At 36.3% G+C, this 11,832-nt stretch overlaps 1 protein-coding gene across 1 annotated transcript; it reads right to left on the bottom strand.

The window, feature by feature from the left end:
• Nucleotides 1–866: 866 nt before the first annotated feature.
• RpS13 (ribosomal protein S13) lies at nucleotides 867–10,944 on the bottom strand. Its single transcript, XM_089232893.1, has 5 exons — nucleotides 10,811–10,944; nucleotides 5,940–5,988; nucleotides 5,442–5,520; nucleotides 5,006–5,276; nucleotides 867–947 (listed from the first exon to the last, which is right to left on the bottom strand). The coding sequence occupies exons 1-5, from the start codon at nucleotides 10,831–10,833 to the stop codon at nucleotides 914–916; spliced, it is 456 nt and encodes a 151-aa protein (XP_089089019.1). The 5' UTR covers nucleotides 10,834–10,944; the 3' UTR covers nucleotides 867–913.
• Nucleotides 10,945–11,832: the final 888 nt, after the last annotated feature.

The following is an 11,832-nucleotide window of genomic DNA, read 5'->3' as shown; positions in this document are numbered from 1 at the left end:
TTGGCGATCTGACACTCGTTGCTTGGCGATTTAATACCCGTTATTTGGCACCATTGGCAATTTAACGCTTATTATTTGGCAGTTTCTAAATCAGCAATCGACAGACATACACTTTTTACTCCCGGAATGAACATTTTTTTCACGAAACATTGGGATTTGACGCAATGACAATCGACTACAGTAATTTCTGCTGCTTCCAGTGGCGACTTTTTTTAAACGTCAACTGATAAAGCTGAAAGACCATAGCAAACCATCTTCAGTTGCACGATCACGGATAATATCGGGGTTTCGCGATGGAAAGCCTGAGAGTTTAAATAAGGTGATAGCTCAAGTACAGTGGAATAAAACACGCTCTTCTCTGAAAGAATTCTTTCGCAGCAAGCAGGACCAAAAAATTTTTGGTGTCCTTTCCGAAATTCCGGGTGTACTGAAGCAAAATCCGCTATTTGGCACAGAAAAATACGAAATTACACTAGGATGGCGCAAGATGTTAATTTTGGCGCAGTTTTCCCACCCTTGCAATTAGAAATGTCATGAGAAAACAGACAAAAGAAAAAAATTTAACGGTTCAGTGATTGTATCCCAGGTTGTAAACTAGCTGCTAGAAAATAGCTGATCCATATTACAAATGTCAAGAATAAAATTCACAAGATTTTTCTCCTATATCTTCATATGCGTAAACTACACTCTGGAAAAGACTAATTTTCCACTGTGAATTTTAAAACAAACTTCAGCACTATATTTTATTTATAAGCAAGTTTAGAATTATGCAATCTTTTTGGTTGACATTTCAGGTTTTCTTTTTGTTAATTTTGTGTGAAAGATAATAAACAACTACACAAAACATTTCAGAAATAACACTAAAATTGACACCAAACAAATTTTATTCAAAAATGTCCATATTTTCACATTTTTAAGCAACCATGGCAGAGGCTGTGGATGATTCACTGAAAAGAAAATAAAAAAATTAGCAGAAAACTCATCATGGCATGCAATTATAACTGAACTACGGTTCACTCATGTACACATCAAAGTTTTATATACCTAAATACTGGTCAGTTTCAAATATGTGACTCGCCACTAAGCTGAGAATTACAGCGATATCTCGCCTCCCAAAGATAATTTGTTCCCGAATTTATTTTGTTAGCCAAAATGCAAGTTCATACAAGTTCCTAAACAAAAACATTTAATTCATCCCAAGTTTTGCCTAAAATTTGGAGTTCTATAAGAAAAACTGACAAGTTGTAAAAAATACTGGATGGCTGAAATGAACAGATTCACAATTGGATAAATGAGAATTCATAGGAATTTGAGACGTTGAAGATCTTTGTATTTCATGCGATGTACATAACCCAGTCACGTTCATAGATGTCCCCATATACGATATGGAAAGTCCTGTTTGTTAGAAAAATTAAAATTTCCATTGCATGGTCCTGTTTGGCATATATGTGCTCCAATGAAGGAAAACGTATCTCCCCTGTACCTTAATGATGAGAGCATTCGTCCAGCAAATGAGGGACCCGGGTTCGACTCCCGGTAGAGGCAGAGATGAGTTTTTTTTCTTCCTTAAAAAATCAACATCTCAATATCTCCACAACACCTAGTTTTCTGTATAATTTAAATTGCAAAAATTAAAATTGTTAGCTGAGGCATCACTACCATAAATTCCTGTGTGTAATCAGATTATATAATAAATATTGAAAGTTCTATACCGTTGAGTCTTATCTACAGCATTTTTCTTGCATGGTTGAAATTATGGGATATTCTGTCAAACTAGCAAAATTTATATCTGCAGATTACATGCAAGAAATTATGGTATGTTGTGCTGGATTCGCTTCACCATTTTCATATGAGCGCTGTTATGCTAATTCACAGAGAAGGCACATGTAGCTTGTTAAATATGAAATTTTTTTAAAAGATTTAATATCTCTTTCTTAAAACCATATTTCAGCAAGGATTGGAGAAATTCAATTCCTCCCCCTTCCCCTAAGCTGTCAAATAAATTGCCAGTTGATAGCAGCTTTGTTAACATTTTGTATGATTGTATGCAAATTTGCAAAGCTTATTTCTCAATAGAACACATTTCTATATTTCTCACTTTACTATGAACCTGCCAGAAAATAGGAAGAATCCTACTACTCACCATAAAAAATGGTGACATTTTAAAAGGGGTGTAGTGATTCCTATGTTTGTTAACAGGTGTAATTGCGCTATTATAAATTCAAAAAATTTAATGTCCTTGGACTCGGATTAAATAACCAAATGAAGACAATTTTGGAAGCAAATACAAATTTTCTGGTTGACACGACCCAAAACCAGAAATTTACCAAGATTCGACATGCATGTTTGTCCCACGGTAATGTTTGAAGGCCACACACTTTGAGGAAAACATGTCATACATCAAACAAAAGGAGAAATCCTAGATTTTTTTGGAGGAAGGAATTGCATAGGTGACCATGACTCCATTTTTTTCCAACCTATAAATAATATTAGGATTGTGACTACAAATGAATATCCATCTCAAATATTTGTCATCCTTTTTATTTTTGTGAAATTTATTCAAATCCACTGTGATTTACATTGATGTTACATTTCCTGATTTTAGCAATTTTTCAGAGGTTTCAGTGTAAATTAGTAAACTCTGCTCACTCTTGGCATCATATTTTGTGCCAACTGGTAATTTCCCATATTTTTTAAAATCAAATTTCCCATATTTTTCCGAGAAAACATGGACAGCCTAGGAATGCAAGGACTAAGGAAGCATAATATGAGGACTTTTCATAAACAAAAAATGAATATGGTTTCCGACTGGAAGATTTCAAAGAGGGGATTTGTCAATTAGATTTCAATTAGATTCAAAAAGGCAAAAGGCTTTGTGTAAATTAGAAGCATTGGCACCTATAGACACATGGTATATCAATATATATAAACTACCATAAACGTGGCTTTGGCCTCAAAACGATAAAATAAAGCACTAATTACTGTAGAAAAAATTTCCAAAACTAGTTTTTGTAGTTTATGCCAAGTAGCTGTAACATGTTAGAAACACAATTTGTTTTTTCAACTGTAGTATGATCAAAACTTCTAGTTCAATCTTCGATTTCCCCAAAAACATTAATTGAAAATTTAAGCTGTGTGGCAACTTGAAAATACACCTTACTTTGACCCATTTCAAAGCAGATTATATTTTTGCAAACCTGAGAAATTTAAGAGTGCATTTAAAAACATAATTATGCATTGAATAATTTTATTTTTTAAATGGCTAACATATTTCAAGTTTTTGTTTCCAGACTGGAAAGATGACATAAATACAAGCGTTACCCTGGAAGTAGAAGTTATGCAGACTACAGCAATGACCACATTCAAAACTTTAGATGTAATTAGATCTGGTGAAATGATCCAAACTGCAGATAACTTTAAAATACCTTGAAGCAACATTTAAAGCAGTGTTTTTCAACGCGGGCAATGGAATGGTTCAGAAACTACGGGTATAGCGTAGGATCCTATAGATTAGTACGAGTTGCTTGCGTTGGGGGCAATGGGACAAAAAAGGTTGGAAAAACAGATTTAAAACAAACTTGAAAATTTGGTTTCTAGCAAACCAGGTCATCCCAAGGTTGGTTAATTTGTCAGCCATAAGACTTAAGGTATCCGACTACGTTGAAAACGTCATTTTGGAAGAAAATATAGATTTTTATTTTTTTATAAAAGCCCTATTTGTTGAGATTCCAAAACAGGCCTTATTTTATTTATATGATGCCTAGAATCAAAGTTACATTCACTTTAGTGTTACGTTTTTGCACAGAAGTAATAGGCGAATAAAGATTTTAAACGTGTTTTACGAAGAATGCTATTTCTGACATTTTACTTGACTTTGTGACATGATTTGTAAAAATTGATGCATTGAATCCTTACAAAATTTTAATGTGGTATTTTGCTATATATTGTTGAGGTTATGAACCAAAATCTAAGATCTATCACTTATATTTTTTTAATTACAGTGTTTTATAGACAAAATGTAGGATGAAATTTCAAAAAATTCACACGTACTTAAACATATTTTGATGTAACTTATGAACATATCATGCAATCCTTTAAATTTTGGTTCATAACCTGCAACATTACTAGCTAAATGCACTATGAAAGTCACAAAGCATTTCATTAAACTAATTTTTTGCAATCGTGTTTCAAATATCACATGAATTTTGCCTAAAATTTGACATAAAAACATCTTTTTCATAGAAAATATAATAGACCAAAATTTGTCACTGTTTTCAGCATTTCGAGACACTTTCTATCAAAAAATGTATTTGAAGTTCACTCGAGAACCATTTTAAAGAAAAGAGACAAGAAAGGTAGTCGGATACCTTAAGTAAAAGTTTTTAAAAACAAAAAAGTATGTAGATATTACTATTTTTATGATCAATATCAGTTGAAATTTTAGTTTTGTTCAAAAATTAAAGTTTTATAACGAGCCTGAACTCAAGAAATATCCTAGTTTTTCAGTTAATGCTTTAAGATAGGAAGAATGGGTAAGAAAGTGGGATACAAAGGTATAAAACGAAAACATTTTTGACCAATACTAAAATTTTTGAAAAAGTGTAGTTAGGTTGTGATCATGGTAGTGAAGTCTTCAACATTGTATTTCTTATTAATATTTCAATCTTACATTATAGCCCCGTTCACACGTGCAAATACTGCACTATCATTGGGAGTTCTAGCACCCGCTTGACGACTCTTTTCCTTCGTAAGGAAAGAAATAGGGAGCAGTCATTGGTGAAAATTCTCAAAGCAGGTTTTAAACCTTTTTCTATTCCCCATGCAAACGGGGCTTATATAAGAGCTTCTTTAACAAGTAAACTAACCTTCTAAATTCCTCCAACTTTTTAAACAATTTAGAACTTTTTAGACAATTTTTTAAATGATCTGTAAATTTCTCATTTTTCCCCATAGAAGAGCAAGGAAAAAAATTAAGCACAAGGAAAATGGTCATGAAAAAACTCACTATTTCCAGTTAGGTGCCAGAACTCGCTTGGTCTTGTAATAGCGGGCAAGCCTGTGGATCCTGCTTTCAATCAAGATGAGCCTGAACTTAGAGTCTTTGTCCTTGCGGTTTCTTTCCAAATGTTTTCGAACTGCAACAGCCTTTTTGATCAGATGATACAGATCTTCTGGAAGGTCCGGTGCAAATCCCTTTGCTTTCAGAATTCTGAGGATCTTGTTGCCTGTCACCCACCTCACTTGAGCAACTCCATGCGAATCCCGAAGAATCACACCTGTGTGAAAACCATACGATATATAAGTCTACGTGTTTTCTTACACACCTTGAAATCATCAATACAATTACACTACATTTGAAAGCTTAAATAGCCAGTTTCAAATAAATGAGAAGTATACATTTTCTACATGGCACATAAAAAAATCTTTCAAATGATTCTTACCTATTTGGGAAGGGGTCAGACCTTTCTTTGCCAATTTACATATTTGCTCTGTGACATCTTCAGCTGACAATTTCAACCACTAGAAAATAAACGTGCAGATATTAGATATTAATATGCAATCAAATAAAATGAATTTAACAACGGTGAAATACAGGCAATTGAATGAACATAAAAAAAGAATGAAATTTGTATTGTCGACATAAATTCAAGATGGTAAACAGTTGGTGTTTTAAATATCATTTCTCAAAGAGAATATTTTGGAATAGAATATTCAAGGAAAAAAGAAATAGAGATCTAAAAACCAACTTCTGATACAGGTAGTCCTCATCCAAGAGAACCAAAGTACAGCAAAAGATTTAATAATCACACATTCGAATTTTCAGAAGCCAATACTTTAAATGAGCATGGCTATCAAGCATTTTCAAAGTCACGCTCAAATAAATTAGAATAAAGATCTCAAACCATCCTTGGGAATAAAAATATCAATGTGTCACTTACTGTAGGAACGCTCCTCCTGTACGGCAATGATGACTGGGATATACCCTTTCTGAAAAAATAATTTAATAATGCTCAAATTATCATTTGTAGATGGCAAAGTTGACTCCAAAAAATCAAAAAAAAAATCTAGGTATCACACAAAAGAATGTCAAGATACAGCCAATTTGCCAAAATCGAAAGTCCATGCCAGTCTTATGAACATGAGAATAATCACAGGAGAATATTCATGAATTGAAATCTGTCACTAAAAGTTACTTGATCATTTTGTCTTTGATAATTTTTTTCCAAACTACTTAACCATATATGCACCTTGTACATATTCCCCTGCAGAATTTCTCATTAACTGATACATGTAGGGATGTATAGTGTTTGTTTGAGAATGCACATAGCCCTAATGCATTAATGTAGACAGAAATCTAGTAAAGAGCCACGAGACGTGTTTTCAGACGTCTTTCTGACCTAATCAGGTATCAATTAATACTTTCTTGCCAAGCAGATTCTGGATAATACGCAAGAATAATACAGTTCTGGATAATACAATATCTCCCCCTTTTCTACGGTTTTTTTTATTTGATAAGAAAGAAGTCTGATAGAACGACTCCATTTAATGGCGACTTCTTGTCATGCTTTCAGACATATTCCTCGCCAATCCATCAACAAAAAAAGGGTTATAAACTATAGCTGTTCCAAATACTTAAATTTCAAAATGTTGGGCAACGTGCAATCAGGCACAGTGAGTCTAGCACAGAGCCATAACTAGAATTTTTGCCATTTATTTAAATAACCCCAGAAGGCATGAAATGCACTTATACTGGAAGAAAATAATAATAATAATAATAGTCAGTACTGGAAGCACTTCGTATACGGAGCCAGGTCGAAATCCCCAATAGTGGAAGCAAATCTTGCGTAGGAGGCACATACAAGTTCTGATGGAAGACTGTTCCATATTCTTGCCACACGGCATCTATATCCGTGGAAAAAGCAATCCCTTCTAGCCATTGGTATTCTTATTTGGAAGCGATGCCTACGTAGGTTAACTCGCCTGTCTATGATCTCAAAGAAAGGCTCTCTCGATGGTAGATAAACATTTTGGTGGACTAGTTTGTAGCACATCTTCAGATCTGCAGCGATTCTACGCCATTCCAGTGAGTGTAAACCCAGAAATTGAAGTCTCTGGCAATAAGATAGACCGCTCATGCCAGGTATTCGTTTAGTAAACGACCTCTGTGGCTTTTCGAGGAGCTGTATGTCCTTGATTTTGTAAGGGCCCCATACTTGCGAACAGAACTCCAGGGTCGGGCGAACGCACACACAGAAAGCATATGACAACATATGTGCATCACACTTACGGTATGCCGTACGTAACATAAATTCTATTAGCTTTGCAGACTATGCCATGATAATGATCAGTGAAATCCAGAATGCGGCTCATTGCAATACCTAAATCCACGCATGTATCCAATTGCTGTAACGTTTCATTACCTAGTTGGTAATATTCAGGATCGGTGCGTCTACCTAAATGCATTGATCCACTTTTTGATGATGAAATAGGTAGCTTATACTGACAACTCCACTGGAAAAGTTGTTGGCATGCAATTCTTAAGCCCCTAGTGTTTTCCACTGGAGAGAATAACTTCACGTCATCAGCGAATTGTAATAGAGAGGTGGGTGACACAGCCTGAGTAATATTGTAAGTGATATCGCCATCCCCACAACTTTAAAAACTTGATAATTTCATAAGTGTTCCCTGGAAAGTTGCCCACTCTAGATCTGGCCCTTGTCTAACAGATTACTTAGGCATTACTTTACCCATGTTCAGTAAGGTTTTAAGTGAACCGACAAATTCAAACTTGACTAAATAAGAGACAGCAACTAATGCCAACTAAGAAAGTAAAAAGAAGAGAAAATTCAAAGGCTGTGTACTTTAGATCAGTTGCGCCTGGAAGAGGCTTAAACTCCATTAAGAAAGGAGAGCGTTAGTTGTCACTAACCATAGTAACTAATTTCTCAACGCCAACATAGAGTTTAAGCTACGGTAGAATCTTAAAATGCAAATAAAGTAATAGCCACTTTTGTAAAAAATACAAACAGGAGGTAAGAAATAGATAGACATAAATCATTAGCATTTTATGGCCACCTCGTTGGGCAATTTGCCTGTTGTGGCGTTGTATTTGTATTGTATTGTATTTTCAGAGTTGCCAACTACTATGGATTATCCATAGTCTATACAGACAGCCACAGTAAATTACGAAGCTATTGGAGACTCATCACTGTGACAATCTCTTTAAAAAAAAATTGGGTCTGAGCAGTGTGCTTTACTCTTATTTTTTTAAATTCAATCTTTACCATAATGATAAATTCATGTACATATGAGAGAGGTCGCGTGAACCGATCTGTTTTGACTGTGCGAAAAGCACAGTCAAAAAAGTAAAGCTGCGTCACACTACTCAATACCCAAAACACCAAATATATATATCTATGTTTTCCATCAAGGCGTGGGCTAAAACCAGGTTTTTGAGTGATTCAAAATGGTGAAGTGGACAGGGTCCGGCTTCATTTGCATAGTCAAGCTCACGAAACTTACATCAAATACTTCATCGTATCGCTGTAAGAGCTCTGATATGAAAAAAACGGTAATATGTGTATAGGGTTACACATGACGCCCGTATATACAGCCCACAAGGACGTATGCAGGTTGGGATTGTATTGAATATCCATGAATTATGGGACTCTGTGACCTCGGGAAGTTGCTTTAGGATATTGGGGGGGGGGGGGAACATGTGGCCTGAGCCTTCTAGGTTAGTGTCAATGAGATGCTGTATTTAATGAGTTTTAAATTAAACTAGATTTTTATGTTTATTTTTAATTGCACTATGATTATGTTGTCCTAGGGCAGAGGTCGGCAAAACATGAGCCACATGCGGCTCTTTGGCCCCTAGAATGTGGCTCTTCCACAAAATACCCCGTGCGAGCACACAAAAACTCCAGATTTTTGAAAAATCATGTTTAGAGAGACACTCACTTCGGGCATTTTGTTCTTGCTTCTTTCCCCTCCATAGTGAGTAATCCTTTTCGCAAGCTTTTGCTGAAAGCCTGACGCTGCTGTCATATGACACTTCCGCAACCAATCAGGTGGGTTGAAACTAGGAAGTTCGGGAAAAAGTTGTCGAAAAAGAGACTTTTTTCTTAAGGTTCTCGGGGGCGGGCAGATAGACGCAAAAGAAGAGTCTCCTCTCGGAACATAAGAGGGGGGGGGGGGGCAGGAATGTTTTCCATACCAAAGGAACGTTAACTTCTACCCGGCCAGATCATAGAAGACGACGCTCTTGAACCACCACCTCTCATGATGACTCCCGTGGCCACTTCTCCCCATCCACATCCAACATTGGTTATAAGGATGCCTTTGTAACGGCCAGCACCGCAACACCGGTGCCTCTTCTCATCGTAGTTAACTTCTTTTGCTATGCCACTGCATTGGCAGTGCTTTCGTGTCATTCACGATTTTTTCCTTGTCAGATGGTCTTATGTTTAGACCGAGTCTAAAAGCAACACATTCATCGACATCTGGAGGCTCGTGTAAGTACATTTAGCAGCGTGACAATTCAGGACAGTGTAATAGGATGTGTTCTATGGTTTCCTCGTTCATCCTGCAGAGAGGGCATGTAGCGTCCATGTTCACAGTGAACTTAGCAAGTCCGTGGTTTGTCTCCAGTGAGCGAGTTCGAGCTTTGAAGAAGAGCGTTGATGGAAGAGATCCATCATATGCACTCTCCCAGGAATAGGCTAACTTCCTGTAATAATAGTTCAATGATGATTTCTTTAGTACTTCTTGCCTCCACAATTTGTGGGCCTTCTTGCGAATCGATGTTTTAATTGCTCGACCTGGTCGCTGGATGCTTTGTAGCACTGCCGTGTTAAGATACTTTTTACCGAGGAAGTTGGTCCTACGCCACCAGGATATACTTTGGAGGCAATAGTAAGAGAAGATGAGTTTTTTCACCACTCTACGATCATCCAGTGACCAAAGTTAGGCGACGTATGATAGTTTTGATCTTGCTTCAAAAGGTGGAGATACCAACTTCACCCTGAATTGCACACGTTGCTCTGAGGGCAAATCTACAAACCGAGGTCTGAGCAGCTTCCAGAGCCCTTCTGGTTGTTTGGTTCAAGACCAGAACTGCATCTGCACAAGAAAGAGATGGTACCGCCACGGTCGCTCATATACAAGACGAGTATGGATGGGAGAGTCTGACAGGGTTGACCTCAGCAAACGTATAAAATCGAGGACGTTTTTAGCAAAGGCCAGCTTAGGAGTAACCTAATTAAGTTAATAACAATGTACCTACTTATATAATTCAAGTTCAGAAAAATTCGGCTCTCGAAAGAAATTTCAATCGTTGTACTGTTGATATATGGCTCTATTGACTGAGTTTGCCCTTTCCCCCCCCCACCCCATGGCAAAGCTGAACACACATTCATCACTACTGACAAGCCAATGTTGGCATGTCTGCATGGATGAAATTCAGTTGAAATTTTCGAGAAGTGGGAATGTAAACTTTGCAAAGTAGGGCCACAAGAATCCAATGACCATGACTCAAAACACCTCAATTTTCTAATATTGTCCCGATTCAACATGTTATCGAATTTACTCTACTCACGTGTAACGATAATGTCGAACTTTTCATGTGCTGATGAAAACAATAAAACTAATGATCTAACCATACCGCATGCTTAGAAGAGCATGAGTATGCTATCCCGGCCACGTTTCATGATCGATAGGCTTAAACTTTGTGTCGGCATAATATGGAAGAAATTTAACATGTACTGACGTGGTGTTTGTTTTGACTGAAGAATAAAAGCATTTCACTCACCCTGGTGCGTGCATACGACCCATTTCTGCTTATTTAAGGAAATAATTCCGCTCAACTTATATCTCACTCCGTAATTACGGGCTGGTAATGGCGACGACACGTGCTAAGACTGCGTGGCAGTTGTTTACTTCAAAAATTTAGGGCTAGTTATTCCACGCAGTAGCGACATCTAGTGAAAATTAAGAAAAGGTATCAAAGGGTGTACATAACACCTGAATAAAAATTTAAAAATCGACACTATAAAAAATAGAAGAATATTAAATATAACAGAATATTTTTTGTTTTTCGACACTATAAATTTACTATTGAGGAAGCAGTAGCATGGAGGAATGAATAACAGGAGGTGACGCGACCAGCGCCTCCGTTGAGAAAGCATGGGGAATCTGGGTTGCCAGATGAAGCCAGTGATCGATCTATTAAAGGGACCAAGTAAGCCCAAACAAACCGTGGTTTCCCATGCTTTCCTATGAGAAACATCCCCGTTTTTAAAAATCATTTAAAAATTTACTATTCACTTTAGGAACTCGATTTTTTTTTCTCAAATTCTTTGGATATATTTATACAATTGAACGAGAGCTTTTACAATTTTAGTTGTTCGAATATTAACTTCAACAACATGGAACCTTTTGCAAAAATAACCAAAATTTACCCATATCTTGTGCCCTAAAATTCCTTCTCGGCATTTTAATTTTAAAAAAATTATGCCAAAGCATGTAATACCTCAGTGCTGAGAGTGACACAATGTTTAAAGACACTTGAACAAGTGGTGTTTGAAAAAATCTGACTTTTTTTTTTGCGAAAAACATTATATATGCAAAACATTAGCATATATAATGCCTTTCAGCTGTTTATATTAAAATATTGTAGAAATACTTCCAGTCTAGGTAGAACAACAACAACAATTTTAGATTTCAAATTCAATTCGAAACTGTTTTTTTTTTTTTTCAAGTTTTCGTACACATGCCACTTTAAAAGCAAAGTAATAGGTACAAAATGAAGAGGGGGGGGGGATCAGCCCAAGT

This window comes from Pholcus phalangioides, unplaced genomic scaffold (assembly GCF_987345545.1).
Source record: "Pholcus phalangioides strain wild (caught in Gottingen) unplaced genomic scaffold, Ppha-v1.0 ptg000001l_1, whole genome shotgun sequence".
Lineage (NCBI taxonomy): Eukaryota > Metazoa > Arthropoda > Arachnida > Araneae > Pholcidae > Pholcus > Pholcus phalangioides.
This window is presented reverse-complemented; position numbering and strand designations above follow the sequence as displayed.